The 24684-nt window shown below is 41.3% G+C and overlaps 1 protein-coding gene across 1 annotated transcript; it reads left to right on the forward strand.

Moving 5' to 3' along the window:
- Positions 1-742: 742 nt before the first annotated feature.
- CALB1 (calbindin 1) lies at positions 743-24614 on the forward strand. Its single transcript, XM_066623390.1, has 11 exons — positions 743-824; positions 1421-1497; positions 7100-7174; positions 16345-16428; positions 16525-16581; positions 19654-19731; positions 20936-20991; positions 22520-22559; positions 22660-22713; positions 22930-23001; positions 24501-24614. The coding sequence occupies exons 1-11, from the start codon at positions 743-745 to the stop codon at positions 24612-24614; spliced, it is 789 nt and encodes a 262-aa protein (XP_066479487.1).
- Positions 24615-24684: the final 70 nt, after the last annotated feature.

A 24684-nucleotide genomic window follows, 5' to 3' on the forward strand; every position in this document is an offset into this window, starting at 1 on the left:
TTCATGGAGGGTAGGTCTATGAATGACTACTAGTACTATGGACCCTCCAGATTCAGAAGCAATATACTGTTGAATATGATTGGCTGGGTTGGTTGGGCAGCAGTAGGGAGGACGCTTGCCTTCATACACTGCTGGCCTGATTCTGGTTGTAGGACTAGGTGGATTTTTGGACTGTTCCAGCCAGTGGCGTAGCTAGAGGGGGTGCAAAGCACTAAGTTTTGCAGGTGCCTGAATGCACCATGCAATCCCTTTGGAGCCATTCCAGGTAGGGGGAGCAAAACAGAGGCGAATGCCTGGTTTTGATGGAGAGGGGCAGGAGCTGCTTGCACACTGCGTTCAGGTGCCTGCAAAACTTAGTGCTTTGCACCCCCTCTGGCTACGCCACTGGTTCCAGCAGGGATCTTCCAAGAGGAAGGGAAGAACTGGACTCCGCTGTCCTTCTCACTTTGCCTCCAACCACCATTTGGAAAGAAAGCCCTGAAGGGACAGCTTGCCTTTCATGAAAGGGAAAGAGCAAAAGAGGAGGAACTCTGTCCAGGGGAGGCAGAAAGGAGGGAGAGCTGTGCGGGGAGGGGAGGCGTGGTCCGGCGGGCAGGGACCGGATAAATAGAGCGCACTCAGCCCAGAACGCAGAGCAGGACCAGCCCGGGCAGAGAATCAGCACCGCGGACAGCGACACGCAGCTCCAGCAGCAGCCCGTCCTCGCTCACTCTCGCTCCCGCACCTCGCCCAGGCGCACGCCATGGCCGTGGAGGCTCACCTGAAAGGAAAGGAGATCTCTGCAGCCCACTTTTTCGAGATCTGGCATCACTACGACGCTGACGGTGACTCCCTTCCCCCTTCTCCTCACTTGCTGCAGCTTGCAACCCACCTGGGGGTTGGAGGGGTTTGGAGGGCTGGCTGAGCTGCCTTTAGAGAGGGAGAGGAGACCTGGAGGACAGGTGCCTTCCTCGGCTGCTCTTCTGAAAGCAGGAAACTTTTGCCCTGCACCAGCCAGAACTTTGCCCATCACCTGGAACCATGGAAACCTTGGCCAAGCCGGGCTATGGACCGCGATCCTGGCTGCTATGGGGAGTACCAGCTTGCGAAGGAATCCTATGCACACTTACCGGGGAGTAGATCCCATTGAACTCCAAGGGACTTACTGCTGAGTAGACAAGCATAGGATTGGGCTGGAAGTCCTGTCAGTTCCTGTCTGAAGGCGTTGAAAAGTTCCTTAAAATAGAGATCTAGAAGTCAACCGAAGTGTTGATTTCTTGGGACGGGGGCTGAGAAGAAGTGGGCTGAAAATATGCTGCAAAGCAGCTTGGTTTTGCAAGCCATCTCCTATAAATGCAGTTTATAGCCAGTGAGGGAGGCTGAGAAAAACAAAACATCGACAGCCTTAACAACCATGCGCTCTCTTTTTGTGTCATTACAGGCAATGGGTACATGGATGGAAAGGAACTGCAGACTTTTATCCAGGAGCTGCAGAAGGCACGAAAAGATGCAGGTTTGGTAGGTTCAGATTCCCCCTCCCCCCCCAGCTCTTACTTAAACTTCATTAAAGAAGAAATATGTTCTGAAAAACTTCAGTGCAGATTTGGCTCCTATCTATCTCTATCATGGCAAATAAAGATGAATTGAATAAAATCTAGCATAGCCAAAAAGAAGTAGCGGGGTGGGGAATCTGGGTGAGAAGAGATCAAGACAAAGAACAAAGTTTATCTGATCATGTACTAAAATTGGAGTACTAACCCTTGTTTATAAAGAAATGGTGAAATCACTTTCCCCACATTTTTGAGTGTGGTTAAAGGGCTATTCAAAATTAGCGCAATGCATCTGAGATAACGTTGGGTGAAATACATTTCTGCCCCTTGGTGGTCAATAAACAGATCTGCAGATTAGTTTGAATGGAATCTAATGAGATATTAAGTGGGTTTGTGATGCAAGAATATTAGTAGGGAACATGGTTCCTTGACCTGCAATTGGTGATATGACATTCAATTCCACTCCATTCAAATATTAATGTTCAGGCAAAACTGTGGTAGTTTAGAAATGTTAAGCAAAAGTTTGCAAATGGAGTAAAACATTTTTAATTGACGTTTTCATATTTTGAAATAAGAAAGAACACCTTAGCTAAATTACAAAGGATTTGTTAATGAAGGACAAAAACAGGACAAAATCAGTCACACTAAAATATATGTCATAAATACAGTTGAATCGCTTAGTTAATTCCACTATGAAAGATATTCAGTGTCACTCACATGTACAGTGACCATGTAGTCACTGTACATATCTGTAGAATACATGTGCATTTCCTATAATTCCAAATTTAAAAATGTGTAAGTTGTCCTATAACCATGAGTTAATTGTAGAACTGCAAAATTGAATGTATACCCAGTTTTATGCAGTCTCTAGGTATTTGAAATTTTCACTCTGAAAAGCAACATAAAATATATATTTTAGCATTGCTATCAAGGACTTTAAGATGTATACAAGATGCAATGATGTTTAACTGCAATTATTTAGCATAAGACAAGATGAAAGGTCCTCATATATATTTTGCTAATGTTTCACCATTGTTTTCTTCAATACAAAACTCAGTGATCCACAGGCTAAAATGGATACACAGATTCATTAAAAGTAAGCTAGATCACATCCTGCATTAAATACATTCTTAAAATTTCAAACCAAGAAATTGAGTGCATTAAAAAGTCATCCCTTTTTTCTTACTTGAAATTATGTCAAACTCACAACTAATTAAAAACTAGAACACTCTCAAAATGGTGTATAAAATCCCTGAAGGCACATTCTTGTGTGCCACATACAATATGACTTTTAATATATTCTCCCTGCACTCCTGCTAGTAATTTGAAAGTACTTGGATATTCTTATTGAGGCTTTCATTGACATTGCTTCAAGGCTATCTCTGGAATATTCTGAAAAGAACAGCACCAAATTTCAATGCACTCATTGGATCACCCATAAACACTTGATCTCTTGAGTCTCTTTTTTTGGGATTTTGGATATGTGCCTGCCCATCAGAGGTTTCAAATCCAAGCTGATTCTTGGATTTGGAAGCTCATTTCCTGAACAAGTAGTTCACATGTCTCGCTGAACATAGTTTTTGTTAGCTTTGTATTTCTAAATTTTTCCCCAGAAAGAACATATGGACAAGTTTATGCATGTTCTGTACAATTTTGGTGATTGTGTTTTTATTCCCACCCTCGTTTTCTTGGATTTGCCTAAGCATTTTTTTTTTAAATCCCCCTAATTTTTCTTTGACACTAATTCTGAAAGCATTTTCTATCATTTAATATTTAATGTCATCACATTATAGAAGTTATAGATACATTTTCAGATTTCCAGTTTTTAAAAACTTAACCTATTTTGTCATAAGTTGTCATATTCAAAATGATTCATTGCGATGGATATGTTTTCGATATTGGATTGAATATCCACATTAATGGGGGGGGGAACCCATTAATGGGGGGGAACTGTTTGCACTTTCTCTTTGAATGACTACCATGAAGTGATTTGCACATATGAGTGTCAAAAATGACTGGGTGATTCAGGAACTTAGCTGGCTCCTCCCTAATATCTCATCTCCCAATTGGTCCTCTGTGTCTGCAAAAATACTATGCCAATGCTGGTTCACATAAGCAATCTGCACATAGTTTTTTGTGCAATATCTGAATCGATTTGGGGACTTGCCAACAGGGCAACAGGACAAGTTGGTGCTTGTGAGGTGCAAATGCCCTGCATAAATTTTACACTAGCATTGTTGTAGAAGTGGATGGGGTAGAAAGGGAGGCATGCTCGAAAGTTATCTGTTATCATTAAACAGCTTAATCCTTGGAATTTCAACCAAAGATATAGTGAGACAGGAATATAATGGTTGAAGTATTTACAGGAGGCTTGTACTGCAAATCAGAGTTGGCCTCTCCTTGCAATCAGGGTGCAGCTCTTTCCAATTTAGCATTACTCTTGGTTTCAGGACTGTTGCAAGCAAAAAGTACATTCACCACACCCTAAGGACATCATTAAATAATTCTACTGTGCAGAGGAGAGAATGGATACAAAACTGGGAAGCCATTTTCTTGCTCAAGCAACAATGGGACTTTTATTTAGACCAATGAAATAGGCAACCATGCATTAAATGTACTTGGTAAACAAGGTTACAGAGTCAGCTAGAGATACGACTCTCTATAAAGTGTCATGTGCGTTGTGAAATAAAAATAAGGTACTAAAAAAAGAATGAAAATTTCTGTTAGATATGCACCATATGATATTTGATCCCTCCAAGTTTATTTTTCCTTGGGAAGGTCCTTCTCCTCAGCCAACTCATACTATGAAATCAAATATAACGTATAATAAATGAAAATATTTATAGTAACCAGGTATGAAATTCCACATAGTTGCTCTTTCATATCCCAATTTTAACTAATAGACAAATTGACTCATAGGCAATGTGTTACATTGGTAATGTGATTGTCACGGAATTGGTAAATAGGACACAGTGTAAGATGTATTGTATAAATTCATTATTCATTGTAAGACCTAAGAAAATATTGCATCAGCATACCTGGTTGCCTTCCAAAGTTGTGTTAATGTTGCATCTGTCACCAGCAATCACTTTTCACTTCAATGTCTTTGAGAACACTGCATTATTTATTTGCAGGGCACATTTAAACCTTGATATTTTATTTGAATTTCTGGTTGGAACGTGCACTGATGTCATTAGTGCAAAGAGTTTAGCAGCCTAATCCTCCCAAGTAAACGTTCACAAGACTGCAATCTTAAGGCCGCAATCCTAACCAACTTTCTAGCACTGACATAAGGGCAATGCAACTCAGAGGTAAGGAAATGAACCTTACCTTGAGGAGGGCTCCGTGACTACCTCCCAACTGCAGGATGCAGCACATGCCCCACTGACACAGCTATGCCAGTGCTGGAAAGTGGGTTAGGATTGCGCCCTAAGACTGCAAGCCTATGCCCATCTACTTGCCAATGGGCCCCTTTCAAACAAAGTGGGACTTACTTCTGGGAAAAGCACAGAATCAGGTTGCATGTAATCTGCTATGGAGTCACCTAAATAACTACTGGTAACACCTAGATAATGTGATGCACCTTTTTCCAAACATCTTAAGCAGAGGAATCTCATTGCTGTAGGAGGCAAGAGCTGGAATAGAGGAAAGGGGAGGGTTCTTTAATAACTAATAATATTTTTTAAAAAGAGAAACTCCTCTTGGAGTACTTAATTTGTGGTGTTGTTGACAGACATGTATATTTTATAGCGAATGTCCAACTTTTGGTCAATGTTGACATTCACATGTGAATGCTGATGGTCCTGGATAAATTTCACAAATGTCCGAAGACTCAGACACACATCAGTAAATGTTGACAGTCACCTGGATGTGATTGTGCTGTTCAAAGGCGTATGTCTGAAAAGTGGGGAAATCATTGAGTTTTTTTTGGATATTCATGACACTTTGGAGAGCATCAGCATTCACATTTAATGTAATTCAACACATTTTAGGTACATGTTCTAACATATGCACTAACAACAAATACTTATTTAGTTCAGGTTGTGTTATGAATTAATAAAATGGTTTGTTTTGGCAGCTTAGCCTTTATTAGAAAAATATGTACAATGGCAACACTTCACCCAATTTTTGGTAAAGTTTGATTTTTGAGGTTAAGATGCCATTTTGAGGTGGGTGAAAAGGTCCATGAAAAACCCCTATGTTGTACTTTAGTTCGCTTGCACATATTTGCATCTATTTGCAGTCATGTCTCCAATCTGCCGCAACCTCAGCACCATTTTAAAAATTCAAAATTCATGGCGATGTGGTCCCAATCAGTCTGGACTCATGTAGTGAACATAGTGACTTCATGATGCAATATGCAATGTGGCCAATCACATTTAACTATGCAACAACATGGATGACAAATGTGACTTTTGTATAATCCTCACTCTGAAGAGAGGGGTAAGAGGGAATGTGTTCCCATTGTCTAGGCAGCTGTGATCCAGCTCTAGTCACACACGATCTAGTTCTAGTCATTCATTAAAGGCTGAGGAAGACCATGGATGAGGGTGTGTTTGCAGATCTTTATGTCGACCATCCTCACTGAATTACTTTCAAGGGAATGTACTGTTAAATGTGTACCCAAATGTGTTTCACTCTCTACATTCTGCTAGTCAACTCTGCCCAACTGAATAAAGGAGTGCTGATCTGGTTAACCTAGCTAGAAGGATTGATCTTCTGTAAGCATGTTCATACGTCTTTGTAAGGGGGTGAAAAATAGCATCTAAAGTAGGAATTGTTTAAATTGCATAGAGGGTGGAAAAACAGAAGAGTGAGGGCCCAATCCTATTCAACTTTCCAACACTGGTGTAGCCACAATGCAGCCCCATTAAGGAGGCCTCTGTGACTGCCTCCCTACCACAAGATGCAGCACACGCCCCATTGGCACGGCTGCACCAGCACTGGAAAATTGGATAGGATTGGGCCCTGAGTTGTTTTGGCATTCCTTGTGGGTTAAACAAAGTGAGAATAAGCTCAGTTCTGTTACAGATTTATTTTTATATTTAAATGTTCATAATTGCAAGTTGAAACAGAAGAATCTGGATAGAAAATTTCTGTACCTCAGCAGTTCATACTCATTTAGTTAGATTTACAGCGTAGTTTGCATGTCTGCTCAGAATTAAGCCCCACTGTGTTTAGATAGAACTTACTACCAGGTAAGGGTGTATAGCAGTGGTTCCCAAACTTTTTGTAAAGGGTGGCAGTTTTTTCACAAGGATTCCGTGGCTTCCCTGTCTGGTTTCCATGGCTCCCCAGGGAGCCCAGGCTCACAGTTTGAGAACCACTGGTGTATAGGATTGGAAACTTATGTTATTACTAGATGTGATGGAACTAGCAGAATGGGTTCCTAATTCATTTTCTCACCTTTTGTGTGTGTGTACAATTATTTAGGGCTCAGTCTGCTGGTAAGTTCTCTTGGGCAACCATTCATTTGAGTGGGGCTTGTGCAAGAGAACTTTCTGCAATGGATTATTTCTTTAGCTGCTCTCTGTGTCTCAAGTAATAGTCACCCTATTATACATTTATAGGACTTAACCCCTGAAATGAAAACATTTGTGGACCACTTTTCGAAGAGCACTGATGGGAAAATAGGAATCGTAGAGGTAAGAGAGCTTCTCTTTCTAATCACATTTAATGTGTTTGTTCATACATGCTGCTCATAGCACTACATGATACCAAACAGTCTGTAAGTATGTGCTTTGATTTGGTTCTGACGTTAACAAACAAAAAACTGCTTTCTTTATGTCATTTTGGATTCATTTTCATTCTGAATTGAGTCATGAAGCAGCAATCCACTTGCTGATCTTGAGTTGTTGTTGTTTTTAATTACAACTTTAGGTTTCCTTTTATGCAGCTAAAATCAATGGAACTAATTCATTTGTGTGGGCACTATGTACCTATTTGCTAAGGGAAGTTAGCCACGTCAGCAATGAGAGCACTGGTCACTAGTTCAGAAGGGGCTATGAAGAAATGGATTCAATTTCATTTAGCACTGAGCAAGTGATCACTGCCATCCAGCTGACAAGAATGGGCCTTCTTGATTGGGGTGGCACTCACACAACCCAGTCCTATTCCCCACCAGATCATAGCAGGCAGCCAGGCCAATGGAGCACACGCTGCATGCTATGGTGGGTGGTTGATCAGACAGCCAGCAACAGGTAAGTAAATAACTTTTTAATTTACCTCCCAGCAGGCTGCCTGATACCTTGTGGGTCTCCTTGAACCCACACCAGCTATTTTGATGGCATACGTCCAGAGACAGGAAGAGGGACGAGCGGGTAGGAAAATCAGGGATAGGATCTGGGGTCTACTTTTGCTGCCAAGATTCACCCGCCCCCACCCAATCCCCACTCCTGCCCTCTCTCCCCTTCTCCCTAAACCTTCCCTGATCTGCCCCCTCCACCACCTTATCTGGGCCAGTGGAGTATCTGGCTGATTCTGGTGCACATGTGGAACTGATGGCTGTTTCTGTAGCAGCTTTGACAGTGAAGTTTGCACCATCATAGGGCTATTTATGGCAATCAAAGCAGTAGATATTTGATGCGCCAGTTCTCTCTTGATATCAAAATTTTCTACTGTTGCTTAAAATACTTAAGATAACAGATTGCTTTAGGATGCCATTCCTTCCCAAAGTTGGCAAGAAAGGTCTGGGTTCTGTTCCTATGACTTACTGATTGGTGCTGGTAACACACACAAGCTTTAATCCTGAAGTCTGTGACTGCCCCAGTGGAAATGATGAATGGTATCTCAGTACCCACTGTGGTAAATAAGTAGGGGAGATAGACCCCATGTATCTGTTTGCTGATGTCAAATTAAAATAGTAAGACTGCAACTCAGTGAGAACTAAAATATAGGTTGTAAATTGATGCAGCCGTTCTTGGGATGGAGTAGTCCCAGTGGATTCACTTGCACTGTTGTCCAATAAAACATGCTTAGGATCAGGTTGCACAAGAGCTGTCTGTGTATTTATTAAATTGTACAGCGTACTGGATCCCAAAGCTTAAGTATTATTCAGGTACTGGGATGCATTCTACGGTGAATTAGTCATGGCTAGCTAAACTTAGGATATAATCATCAAAAGAAGTAGTTCTAATGACAAAAACCGATCTTTTTAAAAAAGACACAGGAAACTGGAGAGCGAATGAATCACAATAAAAGCTGGGGAAAAGCCTTAGAGAACAAAATCTCTCTCCTTTGCCTCCCTTCCAAAATTGATGTAATGATTACATAACCTACCTATTAGGAATTGTTAAACACAACTAAACTGGTATGTAAGCTATGTGACTTTGGGTGCAATCCTAGAAAGGCAATGGGCCGGTGCAAATCCCACTGGTGTCGCAAATATGGTGTAAAGCACTTTTGTGTCACGAGGAGAGGAGGGAGGCCAGCACGAGCCCTGCTCAGTCAGCCTAAAAGGTCAGCCCATGCTGACTGAGGTAAGCCTGAGTGGGGGTCAGGGGAGCATGGGGAGGGTGGGAAGGAGGCATTTTAGAGTGGGCAGTGGGTGGGCCCATGAGCACTTATGCTGGATCCTATCCCCGTTCCAGGGCAACCCGAGGCAGCTCCGGGCTGCTTGGATCTGCACCACCTCTTTAGGTGGCGCAGATCCAAGTAGCCCCATTAGGGCTGCTGTGGTGTTACCTGGGATAAGGGAAAGCGATTCCCCTTGCCCTGGGCTGAGCCGCAACTGGCCCTAACCCTGCCTTGGATGTGGGGCAGTCTCAGTGGCCTGCCTGTTCCAGGACTGGTTAGGTTTGGGCTGTTTGTGTTATATTGCATGATTGTTTCACTTAGCAAAACATTCTGCTAATGCTTCCTAGAAAAAGAGACCAACGTGAATCAGATTTCAAATTTCACTGACATAGTCTACCTAACTTAAAACATTTGCTGCCTTTAAAGAAACTGTGATTCATTAAACATGCTATATTAGAAGTCTAAAGAGTTCACCCATCTCTTCTTTTTTAGTTCCACTTCTCTATTTCTTAAACACACTGAATATGACATAGAAGATCTGTTTTCAAAAGCTTACTGGTCTTATGGGAGAATCTTTTGAAATAATGAATAGGGCAACCTGAATAGCTCAGTAAAGTGCATTTTCAGCATGACTGCTAAATTCAGGGAGATTTTTAAGAGCCTCTTCAACCAGACTTTCCTGAAATTGTATCAATTTGTTCTCAGGCTAATGTATAGAGTTTAACGGCCAACTGGTTTTTCTAAAAGGCTTACCTCCCAGCACTCCAGCCTATTTGGTTCAAGCCACTGGTTATGCTGAAATGCACCTTCAAAAAGCCTGCCCTCTTAACATGTCCAGGCTGCAACTAGGTTCAAATGATGTAAGGGCTTTCCTGCTAGGGAAAGGGGGACAGCCATGGTGGAAGTCTTCACTCCTCTTTTTCTTTCCTTCCTGTTTGCTTTCTCACTATCTTTTTTCCTGATTAAAAGTATGTACATACATTTAAGCATTCCAATTAGAAAGACTTTACTTAGTAATCGATATAAAGAAGAGAAAAATTATTTAAACATGGAAGAGTACAAGTTGTTCTCTAAAAATAGAGGTCTCCTATTATTGTTCCTCTTATGGTAGGTTTGCATGCAGTCCATCAGTCATGGGTTTTGTTTGCCTGGTGCCTGGTGCAAAACCATCCCATTCATCTTAGCTAGCAGCGAAATTATAAGGTCCTTTTGGGCTACCTTACATGACTGGAGTGTTCTGTACAGTTTGATGAGTCACAAGAGCCCAATAAGCATTGTCAATAAGATCTGCCTATTGTCATCAAGCTGTATTTCCTTTACTGGGGAGATGCCACATTTTTTTTCCTCAACCCTGCCTTTACATAAGGAGGCTGCAGCCAGAAGCTGCTAAGTGAATTTTAAGTGGGAGAGGAATAAGATCTGTCTTTTGTCTATAAATACTTTGTGTTTTGCAAGCTCCCCAAGACTGCAAAATGGAGTTGTATGTTATCAGTATGTATGTGTTTGGATTTGGCATGCGGTACAATCCTATACGTGTTTACGCAAAAGCAAGTCCCATTTATTGCAATGGGCTTTACTCCCAGATAGATTCCCTGTATAGGATTGCAGCCTTGGTGGATCACTGTTTGAGCAAGCCCATTCTAACTTGCGAACCTTCACAAAATATGGATGATAGCGAATCCTGTTGATATTATTACATTTATATCCCACCTTTCTTCCTTCATGGAGCTCAGGGTGGCTTGGATGTGGTTCCTAGGTAGTCTCCCACCTAGGCAGTTCAGGCTTAAAGAGGGTATTATGCATTAGGTACCCTTAGACCATATACTGGGACCCAAAAGAAAAAGTATCCTTTTAGCAGCCTTCTCCTAGTTATGTAAGCATGCATATCTCAAAATGTACTGGGTTGAATTGTTCTGTAATAAGGAATACAGCAGTTTCAGTGAGGAAGAGTAGAGGCTCAGTGACAGACCTGATTCAGACAACCCCAGATTTAATCCTTGGCATTCCCAGATTTAAAAAAAAATAAAAATCTGGCATCTAGTGATGAGCAAAATCCTTCTCTGACTAAGTCCTGGACTAAGACCTGGACTTCTCTGACTAAGACCTGGACTAAGATCTTGAGACTAAGTCTGGAGAGCCATTACTAGAATGACCAATAGACCAATTGTACAGTACAAGACAGATTCATATACCAAGTTTCTTTGGTTTCAATTAGAGCAGAATCTCTGTGGGCAGATCCAAAACCCACTGCATTCTAAGAGGTACTTGGCTTTTGAGGGAAACAACCTGTAACTGGACATAACATGACCCCAGATTCTGTTTAGTTTCCTATCTCCTCACCAAGGCTGGACTTAGGGTGATTTGATCTATTTGGCCACATTGTGCCTCATGCTTGGAGGTACCCCACACCAGGATGGTCAGCAGAGCGCCTGCAGCCACAGATGGCTTCGCGGTCTGTAGCTAACACTCCAGCATGGAATCTTCCATTCTGAGGTGTTGTGAGGAGAGTAGAAAGAGTGGAACCCAGTCCCAGCCACCCCAGTTCCAACTGACTTGAAATTGCCCTCCTGGAAGCAGTTGGTATTGACACCCCTGCCAGATGCCTCACCACTACTGCTCATCTTGGTGAGTAGGGGGCCAATTCCAGAAGCCATCACAAAGTTTGGCCAGTTAGATTAATTCCTAGACAAAGTTTTCTCCAGCAGCACCTCACTATTGGTAATCTATGGAAAATTGAAACCTTAAAACTTTTTAATGTTTAATGTTTTTTAATTTACCACCCCCCCCCAAAAAAAAACTCTTATATGTTTAAAGGTGCAAGTCACTATAAAGACAATATTTGATTTCTGATTGTAATAAAGCGTTTTAAGGCAAATTCCCAGAACTACTGCTTTTGTGTCTCAACTAGGTAATTACAAAAACATTTCATCACCTCAGATGGGTGACGGAATTATCCTAACAGTAGTCTGGACTCTTCAGTTTATGTTCTCCAAGAATAATTTAACATTCAGTTCAGGAAATGCTATATAATGAGTAGTTTGTGCCATTTTAAATCCTGAATAACTTTTAAAGCCATAACAACTTCCTGCATGAAAATATAATTGCACACCCAATTCTAAGTAATACATTTTAGTATATAATTACCAGTAAAGGCAGTAAGAAATGTAAATGACTAAATTAAAGAGTTTGTCAACTCTATTTGTGTCCCATTGAACTCAGAGAGAATTTCAGCGCAGGAGACATCCTTGGCATTGGGCCAAAAGGCTACAGTCCTGTGTACACTTACTTGGGAGTAAGTCCCACTAAACTATGTGGTCTTTACCTCTCAGCACACTCAGGTTCATTTATTTATTTAAAAGACTATTATTCACTTTCCCCATACTTAACTAATTTCTGCCCAGCCCACAGGTGTACACACTTGATCCCTCGTATATGCAATTGTCTGCATCCTTCTTGTACATGAGTGGACATCAAAAATACTTTCATGGAGAAAAAAGAACAAAAGAGTGGTTAGAGCAAAAGAAATACCTGCTGTCATTCATATATGTGGGAAGAACACAGCAGTTGTATATATGGAAAAAGTGCAGTATTCAGGAAGTATGGAAAACCAGTTGCAATTCCAAATGTCACCAAAGCAGAGAAACCATGTTGTGAAGTGCTAAGAGATCCTGATCTGGAATAACTCTTTTGTTAAGGAATGGGCAATAAGAGGACTGTGCGTCAAATATCTACTTCGCATTTGAAGGCCTCCTGTGTTTTGTTTTCCCTTAAACATGCGGTCACCTTCTCCCCAGCCATGTTTTGACAGCTGCACTCTTTAAAAAAATGCAGATAGCCTTGAATCAAGGCTAAAAATGCTTAGCCTTGATTGCAAATAGCAAGTGAAAATGTATTGAAAAGACTGTTGTTGGACAAAGTGGAATATTGAAGTGGAAATATCGTTTACGACAGTGGTTCCCAAACTCCTGTGGAGGAGTTGAGAGCCACTTAAATGTTTGTGGGGATGAGGCAATAGCAGTGACATGATCCCCAGGATTGCACCACCGCTGGGGTCAGAAGGAAGGGTTTTTTACTTACAAACGTCAGTGCCAGCCTCGGGGGGCAAGGGAAGAAAGCCCTGTGGAGGTGTCCATGGGGTCCCTGACCCCCCCCAAAGGGTCCCTGACCCCCCCCCCAAAAGGCAGCCACTGACATTTTTAAGTAAAAAGCCCATCCTTCTGACCCCGGCAGCAGTGCGACCCTGAAGATAGCATTGCTGCCATTGCTCCATGCTGCCCCATAAGAGGCTAGAGAGGAGTGCTTCCCTGGCTGGTGGGTCGTAACTCACCAATTTGGGAACCACTGGCTTGCAATTTGAGTGGGTGCTCATTGCCCTTAGTAGTAAGTGAATTTTCAACCTAATCTAATTTGAAGCAAAAAAATAAATAAATTATTTTCACATTCCAGTTATGAAGGCAATTATTTAAGGCTCTAGAATGTGACTTCAAGTTCCCAGAATATTAATCTGTCTCAATGACGGTATGTTAACAACAGAATCTTATTCATGACTTTGCAGAAGTGCTCCCATTACTCCCACAAAAGTGTGTATAGGATTCCATCTTTAGGTATATTTCTATACACGCTTTTTTCAAGGAGGTATAGAAAGTTCTCCCCTTCCAGCTTATGCTCAGATCATCCCTGTGGGGTACGTTATGTTGAGAGACAATGACTGCTCAATGTCACCCAATTATCTTTACAGTTAAGTGAAGGTTTGAACCTAGGTATCTCCATTTCAAAAACCACATCACGCTGGCTTTCATGCTTAGCTTGGAATGCTTTCAGTTTTTGAAACGTAGGCATCAATTTCAAGTTTCCTTTCCGGTCACAGCAAAGAAATAAAAGTTTCAGGTTGCCATTCTCCAATTACAAAATATTATGATCAATCTAATTATGGTCAATTATGAAGCATTTGCTTCCCATGGATTGCAAGTGTGTTAGTCAAGCGATTTATTTAAAGAATTTCAGACTGTTTCTTGCATAAGTGCATTAAGGTTACGCATCTTAAATTCTGCTTATGACAAACCCTTTGCAACAGTAATCTTGGAAATGCAGACATTCTATTTCTAGCTCATCTATATAAGTTAAAGTAAGGGCCTATGGATTAAGAGATGGGAGCTGGGGTCAACTAAGATCCTAGTGTACCGCTGCCACAAAGCTCAAGTAAAGGCAATCAGCGAGGAAGGGAACGAGTTCATATGGGGTTGGGAGAAAGGGATAGGGTCAAAAGAAGCAAAGACCAGTTCATTTCTCATGTTGTTCTCCCTGAACTCCAAGAACATGGAGAGGGAGGAAAGAGTAGTGCCAGCTACCTCTTCAGATCCGGAGGGTCCCACCAATGTGATGTTCATGAGTGTTCATGAACTCTTTCTCAAGAATACTGAACATGTGGCCACTGGGGGAGCATCATGGGCATCAGGAGATGTAGTAAAGAGATGTGTAATCCTGCTCCCTGTGAGATGAGGACTACTATTAAGCCCAAATCTCACTCAAGACTCCCCGAAGAACAGTCTTGGACTGATAGGGAAGGTGGCAAGTCAGGAAGAGCAAACGACTTGTGCTTCCTAGTCTTCTGCTATCTCTACTTTAGGACATCCCAGTGATATTGTACATGCTCTCAGTTACACAAGCCTGTTGACATGGCTTTTGATGGTTGGGCTGGGAAATTGAAGTGCAGAGAAAGAAGCAGTGGAAGGTACTTCCTATTTGACTATATCAGTGTCACACTCAAAACTATAGCAGGAACATGCAGTGGGTATCCAGAGTCCCACTGGAGTTCTTCAAAAAGCACTGCTGCTGCTCTGCACCTGGGTTGTGTGTGCTTGAGCACCTCACATGGCAGCAGTGCTTTTCAAAGGACTCTGCCTCACCTGCCTCCCAACCCACCACATGCCCCTGAACTGTAGTCTGCTCTAAAGTGGAACCAGGGATGTAGCTGAGTGGCAGAGCACCTATCTTACCTGCAGAAGATTGCAGCCTCACAGCCCAACCCAATCCTAAGTAACTTTCCAACACCAATATAGCCATGCCAGTGGAATGCAAATTGCATTCTCTGGTGGTGGTAGCAGTTACGGAGACCTCCTCAAGTTAAAGGAATGTTTGTTCCCTTACCTCAGGGATGCATTGCAGTTGCATTTGTGCTGGAAAATTGTTTGGGATTGAGCTGTCAATCTCTGACATCTCCAGATAGAGCTGGGAAAGGCCCTTGTGTGAAACCCTGACCTGCCTTACACAATGCAACTGATACCGGACTAGACTAATGGTCTGTCTTGGTATAACGTCATTTCAGACGACCTATTCTGTGTATTTCAAAACATCATATAGTACCAAGATGTCCAGTTATCTTCACTACTGCTGTCATGCAGCACAAATTTATATGGAAGAAAGTCCAACTCTGCCTGCATTCAGACTGGGCAAGAGGTACTTATTCCACTTTTTCAGAGTAACTGTCCCTCATCACCCCAGCACAGTGTCTTTTCTAGTGGCTGCTTGCTGGTGTCCTTCTGCATTTTATTAGACTGTTAGAACGAGTCTAAGTCTAATAAATTAGACTTTATTTATTAGAGTCTAATAAATTAGATTTTATTAGAACGAGACTAGAATCTCGTTCGGGACAGGGAGCCATTTAGTTATCAACAGTATTATTAACAGTATTTATTTGTAGTTATTTGATTTTTTTTTTTTATCTGTAAACCACTATGAACTTTTGTGTTGAAAAGCAATAGATAAATACTTTCATTAATCATCATAATCATGCATAGGATTGCAACCAAAAATCAGTTCAAAATCATTAGTTGAACAGTAGTATTTTAAAAGCTAGACGTCCTCCTTTATTTTTCTTTTCTTTGATTCTTTCTATCTGTGCTGAGGTTATTAGGTTTTTTTTGGTAATGAAAACTTCATTGAAAATATCCATGGGGCTACCAAATTCAGCAGTTATCAAGTTCCAATCAGTCAATTATCCAATCAGATTATCAAGTTCCAATCAATCTTTTTAAACATATATATTTCCAAATCTCAAAAGGAGAAACACCCCATTTGTTTCTCTGGCAATATCATTACACAACATTTTGTAGCTACTTCAACCACAATTTAGTTCAATGCGACCTGCACAGAAGATCCTAGTGGATTGCGTCTGGGATTTTCAAGCTTCTGATAAATATCCAAGTTACGTGAATGTAAATAAATTTTGAGGTCTCAATGCAGTTGTCAGCAATGTCTCCTTTCAATAAATAACAGCTGATTTAAATTTAATCTCTTTCAGCTTGCTCAGATATTACCAACAGAAGAGAACTTCCAATTATTCTTTAGGTGCCAGCAACTGAAATCAAGTGAAGACTTCATGCAGGTAAAATGTACAAATCACCCCCTCTCATAAAGTTAAATGACCAAGGTACAATTTATTTTTATGATTAAAAAAAGAAGTCTACCTTTTCCATTTCAGACATGGCGAAAATACGACAGTGACCACAGTGGCTTTATTGATGCGGAAGAGCTCAAGGTAAGAAATTATTTCTTATTTATTGAGATCTATGTCTCATTTTACCCTATCTTGAAGAATGGGGGAAAGGTACCTAAAGCAATTCCCCTCAACCACCAAAGATCACAGTGGATAATAATAAAATATACGTTCTTAGAAATTTCACATCCTTTCCCAACTTAACCTTGAGCCTGAAAGGTCAGTCTGTCTTATTTGAATCTGACATACGGTATCATTAAGGAATGCTTTCAATAAATATTGAGATCATTATCATGATCATAATTAGGCAGTCTCTGAGGTTTGTTTGGTTATAAATCATACAGTTCATATATATTCAGAGGATTATATATTCAGATATATATTCTACTGCTTTCCTTCTGATGGAGGCAAAACTGAGAAAATTTAAAGGATACTGGACATTATTAATTTTGATATGAAAGAAATGTTCTCAGGGAACAACAGCCTTCAGGGGCAGTTTCTTCCCCTGAAAACATTTTTGGCCTGAAAGATTATTTTAAACCAATAGTTCAATATGTAGTAACTGTTTCTGGACTATACTATTCAGCATGCAGATGGGAGGGGTTGCCTGGTGGAACCTTCCCTGTATGAGAAAATTAAAGCTAAGTATCAGGCAGAATGATTCTAACTTAGCTTTCTTTCTGACATCCTAATTTCTATATGTAGGATTTTTATTTTGTGCGTGGAACATTCAATCATGCAGCCTCCCCCCAACTTGTACTTTGAGATGTACGTCTTGGAACTCTTTTTATATGTAATTAATAGTTTGTCTAGACCAACCATTGTCAACTATTGTGCTGCAGCACACTGTTGTTGCTGTGAATGGTCTACAGGTGTGCCGCGGGAGTTTGGGGGAGGGTCATTTATTAGAAGGGCCATTGGGGGATGTGATCCCTCCCAATGGCGGGACAGTGTGCCTTGTCAATTGTCAAAAAACCGATGGTTTGCCTTGACAATTTTAGTACCTTGTCAGTGTACTGTGAGATGAAAAAGGTTGAAAATCACTGGTCTAGATTGTCTTGGAGTCTGGTGGCCCAATATAACTGCATTTCAACAATTATTCAAACATAGGCTAGGGACCACCCACATTTACAGTGTTTTCTGGCTCAGAGCAAAACAATCATCCAATTCAAGCCTGTCTCAAGCTACTTTCCAGAACATTGCACTGCTATATTTGAGTTCTAGTGCCTAGCATGTTAGGTTTCTACATACATATGCGATAATTTGTGGTAGAAATTATGCTAAACAAAACACAGACCAATAGCCAGCAGGCACATAGTTTGATGGTTAATTATCAGCGCAATCCCATGCATGTCTACTGAGATGTAAATCCCATTGTGTACAGTGGGGCTTACTTCCAAGAAAGTGTGGATAGGATTGTCAACCTTAGTTTTAAGATATGAGTTGTTGGATTTTGTTATATTCAACATGTAGCTTGGTGAATGTGCAAAGAGATGAAGGCTAATAGACTAGTGAGAGTACAAGGTCCCTGTTTCCATCTCTGGCATTGCCAATTAAAAAGATCTCAGGCAGTGGTGTCACTAATGATCATGTAGCCCGGTGCCAAGTTCAAAGTGTTGCCCCGGAAGTGATGTCACCACTATATCCTAGAGTGGTGTGGTTTTTTTGTTTGTTTTTCTTTAAATGAAAAATTTCAGGAGAGCCAGCCCAAGTGAACAACTTGATCATCTATTAGAGAAATAAACCCTGTACTTCTTGGTTCTGATATGAACCCACAAGTTCCATCTCTGTTTTATTGCCTGATTTAAACACTGGTACCAGATGAACTGCGGTTTTTTCCTGTGATAAGGCAGGCTCAAATATGACTGTGAGGGAAATATATGCTGATAATCCCCTCTTGAGGAATGGCTTCTTGGGAATCATTACTCATTACACAGGCTTCATGTTACAGTTTGGCCTTTAGAAAACACAAAAACACATTGGAAAACACAAATGTTTCACCACTTCTTTTAGTTTGCAACTTTCTTTTTCCAATCAGTGCAAGCTAAAAGATCTGGTCCAAAATACCAAAAAGTAACAATACTCCAAAGTCATACTACATATGACGAGGTTAGCACAGGTGGGTCTACGTGTCTTGGTACTCGTTCCAAGACAATTCTCAAGCTCTCGAGACTTCTTGCTTAATAAAGGATACTAAGTGTCGCTAAACTAGGACAATTGACTGATCTTCTGGGAAAACAAGTATCATTTCAGAGCAAAATTGGTTTTATTTCTGAAAGTCAGCAAAGCAACTTATTCCCTTCCTTCAAATATATGAGCAGAAAATAGACATGTCCAATTACGGAACCTGTCACTGAAAGGAGCAGAGGAAAAGCTCATTGTCACCAAAATGGTGTGACAGTGACCCTATGGAGTTTCAAACTAATTTAAATGATATTTTCATAACCCATGTTTAGCCACTGACATTCTTATTACCTAAGTGTAAGCCCTACTGAACACAATGGGACTTACTTCTGAATGTACATGCACTGGACTCTGCTGTTAGCCTATTGATTTCTGTGATTGTTAAATATATAATGTTTGTATGTGCTTTTGAAATGCCTGTGTGCATGACTGCATGCTTACAGAAATTAAAAAGCAAGTAAAGTAAACCATTTGTTCTAGCTATTTCAAAATGATACAACTATAAAGAAATAGATCTCACCCTAATGCTGGGTTCTCAGATTGGTGTGTTGAGACGCCCCAGCCTGAGAGCTTCAGCCTCTGGCCCCTTAAGAAGCCGGGGAAGTGGGAAGACAGCTGCACAATCCCCAAAGTTGTGCCGCTGCCTGGGACCAAGGCCCTCCGCAGGGCTTCCCAAGTTGTAGAATAGTAAAAATAAGCAACCGGAAACCACTTCCAGTGGTTCTGCCCTGTAAGTAAACCCCCTCCCTTTGCCCCCAGCAATGGCATGACCCTGGGGATCACGTCACTGCCTTTGCCCCTCCTCTGCCAAGACTTACCCCAGGAGACTTACTCCCAAGATGTTTGAGAACTGCCACCCTAATGGCAAACTAGGTAGATTATTGTTTTTGGAGACCCATCAATCACATGTGCGTGTGTGTTTTCTTCCAGAGTTTCTTAAAAGACTTGCTACAGAAAGCAAACAAGCAGATTGAAGATGCAAAGCTGTCAGAATATACAGACATAATGGTAAGATTAGCAAGTGTATCACGGGAATAGAGTACCTAAGACATTTACATAGCCCTCTAAAAAGTCCTTTGTCATTAGCAACCTGTGACTTTGCCACTCTTTTGGTTATGGACTGGTTGGCTATGTAGGCCTCATAGGCAATGAGAGACCAAGGAGGCGCTCTGATATTCCCTGAACATAGTAGTTTCCTAGATTTTAGTAACCATAGTAAAACTTTGACATTACAACCTTTAGAGGAAACATTTTTTTGCAAAATCTCAGTATCAGTCCAGTTATGGGAAATCTGTTCTTCCTTTCATGTGACTTAAGTGAACATTTGGATTCAAGAGTCATACCACATTACCAAACTTGATTAAAAACAAACATGCACTATTCCCCTTTTTCAGGGTAATCAATGCGTTTGATTGCAGGAAAGAAAACCACATCTAATTAAATAACAATTTATTTTACTCTGTAAAACATTTTGTGAACTTATTTGTTGAAAAGCAGTACAGTCATCTGTGGGGGTTGCTGCCAGCCCTCCACCCCGCAGATACTGATTTCTGCTGATGCTGGAGCCCAGCGGGCAATCAATTACCCGATGTTTGCACCATGCCCTCCGGAGGTTGCCCACTCCATGTGGCCTCAGAACAACTTCTGGTCATGTCTGGAAGGTGTTCTGAGGTCCATGGAGTGGGCCGCAAGTCTCTCTGGACCTCAGAACACCTTCTGGACACAATGGAAGTCGTGAACACAAACTGAATGTCATGTGTGGGTGTCTGTAAGGTGTTATGAGGCCCAGGAAGTCACATCCAGAAGATGTTTTGAGGCCCGGGAAGGCCAATGGAATGGGCCATGGGCCTCAGAACACCTTCCGGACATGGAAGGTGAAACATGGAATGGGCAATGGGCCTCAGAACACCTTCTGAACATAATCAGAAGTCATGCCCATTCACATCCAGGAGCTGTTCTGAGCCCAGGAAGGCATCCACGGTTGGTCAAATCCGAGGATGCCGAGCCCACAGATATGGAGGATCCACTATATATAAATATTCTTAATGAACAATAATTATTAATGGGTTTCATTAATAACATAATTTGGTTTTGACATTTCATCACGCTGCCTTATTCTATTGCAATAACAAGAAACTGTTGTAGTGTAACTTTTTTGGTTCTTTGCTGATTTTGTCCAAAACATTCACAAAAATCTCTAATAATGTTTCAGCTCAAAATGTTTGATGAAAACAATGATGGAAAGCTGGAACTGACTGAAATGGCCAGGTATGTATGGAATACCTACCTGGGAAAGAAAAAAATTGAGGCAGAGAAAGGACTCCAAAGAGATGCAGGGGAACAAGTCATTAAAATGAGCAGCAAAAGCCTGACTCAAGTCAACCACTTTTTCATAAAAAGATGATCTGGGAATATGACAGAAGTTTATGGCACTGTTTATAATGTGGAGAAAGTGAACAGAGATGGTTTTTTTTTTCTCATACAACTTAAACTCAGGGTCATAAGAGCATAAGAACAGCCCCACTGGATCAGGCCATAGGCCCATCTAGTCCAGCTTCCTGTATCTCACAGTGGCCCACCAAATGCCCCAAGGAGCATACCAGATAACAAGAAACCTGCATCCTGGTGCCCTCCCTTGCATTGGCCTTCTGACATAACCCATTTCTAAAATCGGGAGTTTGCACATACACATCATGGCTTGTAACCCGTAATGGATTTTTCCTCCAGAAACTTGTCCAATCCCCTTTTAAAGGCATCCAGGCCAGATGCCGTCACCACATCCTGCGGCAAGGAGTTCCACAGACTGACCACACGCTGAGTAAAGAAAATTTTCTTTTGTCTGTCCAAAAAAAATTGGACTCAAAATTTATTGGATCATCCAATAAAATTGACAGGCAGGAGATTCAGAAGAGCGTAAAAAAAGTCCTTGTGCGCAATAATTAATAGGTGATGGCCTCTAGCCATGAGATTCTTAACTGGAAATATCCATGCCCCTTGTGGGTATGGAACTCCATCTCTGAACAAATAAAAAATATTGTTGTTAGATTAGATGATTAACTATCAGCATTAGCAATATGGATTGAGGCATTCTGTCCTAACTGTCCATATGTAAAGTAAAACTAAGCTATTGATATCTTTTGAAATCACACTGGTACCTAATAGGATCAATGGTGATGATGATTTCTTCAGCTGCCTGGCAAACGGGTTATGGGTACATACTGGGCAATCCATTGAGGTTCTGTAATCGTAAAAAGGTTAAGAACTCCAGCAGTCACTTATCATTGCCATGGCTCAAAAGGCAGTGAGACCAATTTATGACATTTAACTCTGTCATTGGCTATTAGTCATGATGGAACCTCTGTGTTCAGAGACAGTCTATCACTGCATGCCAGCTGCAGGGGAACAACAGTGAAAGGGGGCTATGACTCTCAGGCCCTGCTTGACGTTTCCTGAAGACATCTTGGTCAGCCACTGCAGGAACCAGGAAGCTGGCTTGGATGATCTTCAGTTTGACTCGATTTTATTACATTCTTATGACTCTTGTGCAAGGAATATACACTAGTGGCATCTTTTAATGAAAAAGTTTGAAACTGAATGTTGTCCCTGAAAAGTGTTTCCCTCTCCCCACCACACAACACATTGGAATTCTGCAGCTCATTTTAACCTACTTCTCAGCACCTGTCAAAGTCCTCTCCTTTCATTGTTTCTACAGGTATGTGTTTAGATGCCTTGTGTGAGTGTTCAAGTTTTTACAATTATAGCTGAATAACTGATTGAACTTGTGTTTTCTCCAAAGATTGCTCCCAGTACAGGAAAACTTTATCCTTAAATTTCAGGTAGGCATTATCCTCATCTAAAGCTTGAACACATATTATGTATCTATATATGCACTGTTTGCAACTATGGCCCTAACAACTGTTTTTCGTTTGATTTTAGGGTGTCAAAATGTGCGGAAAGGAATTTAATAAAGCTTTTGATACATTTGATTCGGTAAGTAGACAAACAATGAAACAAACTCTACAAACTTGGGGTTCTTAAAGATTCTGTTCAAGAAAAAAACACAAAACCACCTGACACAAATATTTAGAAATGCTCATGTCGTATTTTAATTGTTTTTATTCATTACACCAATATCTTGCTTTTCTCCCAAGACTGTCTCTCAATGCAGCTTAAAACAATAAAACACAACAATTTGTTTGTTTGTAGGATGGAAATGGCTACATAGATGAAAATGAACTAGATGTTTTGCTGAAAGATCTTTGTACAAAGAACAAAGCGGTAATTCTAATTGTTTTGTTTCATTAGAAGTGTATTTTAAAAAATGTATATGTTTTTTGTTTTTTTCAAACTAGCCAGTTGACTGCACAATCCCATACTTGCCCTGCACTGCTGGTGCATGTGGTCACAAACATTCTGTAAAGCACATTTTGACAATGCAGAAGATGGGGTGCAGGCAGAAAGGCATGTCCTGCTGGAGCCAGTGCAAGAAAGAATGTGCCTTGGAGCAGTTATGCTCTGATGAGCAGGGGGCAAAGGAAGGATAGGGGGGAGTAAAGGAGAGGGTGTAACCAGGGCCTAGGAGAGGGGGGGTAAAGGGGGTAATTTGTACCCCGGCCCAGGGTCAAAAAGGGGGTTCAGGAGCCAAAGAAGGGGGCCCAGAAATTTCTTGGGATCTTACATTTTCCTATCTACTCAGACTTTTTGCCCTCAGGGGATGCTGGGAACACTACCATTAGCATGTGGCTGCAGCTACTGCAGCTATTGGCAAGCTATATATGCTGGGTCAAGCAGTGCATACATGACACTCCTTAACATAGTGTCAACTCTAGGAGGAAGCTATACTGCTGCAGTAGCTCTTTGACCTGTGGATCTGCTTACCATGAAGGAGCATATAGGAGCTTAGGGACACAGTCGCAAGACTATAGCTGCTGCAGAAGCATGTTCTGGTACAAACAGGACACTTTCCATTCTAGTGTGAGCCTAAATATGATGAAGCAAGATTTTCTATATTTAAAAGACTTTAGAGAGACTTAGGAGTATGTTTGGTTTACCATATTACTGTATCTAGTTGCCGATGCCACATGGATGGGTAGACCTGGGCTCCAAAGACTTTTCCAGCAGTCTCCACCCTCTCCCCTACCTTGTTTTGCCCCTCCCTGCCCCCATTCTGCTCACCCGTCACTGCCCTCCCCCACTCTGTTTCACCCCTCCCTCTTTACGAAAGGGCCCAAAAGAAACTATATCCTCTGATAAAATTCCTCTCAAAGGCCTTGGGTGTAACAGAATGAGGGGGGGAGAAGGGGGGTGGATGGATTGGGCCTGGGATCATGTTTCACTCACCAAAGCAACAGCAACTTTTGGAGTGGAAAAGGGAAAGAAGAACCATCATTCTAAGTCCAAACTGCTGAGGACATACAATATTCACATAATATCCGAATCTTTCAGGTGTGAGAATTTTTTTTTTTAACGTGTGAAGCTTTTTTCTCAAGGACTATTTGAAATTATCGTCATTCGCTTGGGCAACAGACAAGTTAGAGCTGTGCAGGTACTACTGCATAAAGTCTCTGGAAAGGCCCTAATGAGACCTGCTGAAAAGGTCTGATATACTCATATAGTCAGGCACCCTTGTCATCAACACATGGCCCATGATAGCGTACTATAGTGCTGGAGACATTTGTTTCTCCATATTTAAAATGAGACAGGACTCTAGGAGCAGTGGCAACTTGTTGATTCACTTAAGTAAACAAACTGGATTATAAAGCATTTTCTCTTTTTAGGATTTAGACATTAACAACATCGCAACGTACAAGAAAAACATCATGGCCTTGTCTGAAGGCGGAAAGCTTTACCGAAATGAACTGGCTCTTCTTCTTTGTGCGGACGAGAATTGAAGTCCGTCAATCATTTCCACGCAACTAGTGATAAATCTTTAAAATTAAAAAAGGGGGGGGGGACACACAA

This window comes from Tiliqua scincoides, chromosome 4, assembly GCF_035046505.1.
Source record: "Tiliqua scincoides isolate rTilSci1 chromosome 4, rTilSci1.hap2, whole genome shotgun sequence".
NCBI lineage: Eukaryota > Metazoa > Chordata > Lepidosauria > Squamata > Scincidae > Tiliqua > Tiliqua scincoides.

What these genes read in the sequence shown, in the direction of transcription:
- CALB1 (XM_066623390.1), top strand. Translation starts at nt 743, where the DNA reads ATGGCCGTGGAGGCTCACCTGAAAGGAAAGGAGATCTCTGCAGCCCAC. An exon ending in GCATCACTACGACGCTGACG is followed by an intron (nt 825 to 1,420) that starts GTGACTCCCTTC and finishes GTGTCATTACAG; the next exon opens with GCAATGGGTACATGGATGGA. An exon ending in GGAAAATAGGAATCGTAGAG is followed by an intron (nt 7,175 to 16,344) that starts GTAAGAGAGCTT and finishes AATCTCTTTCAG; the next exon opens with CTTGCTCAGATATTACCAAC.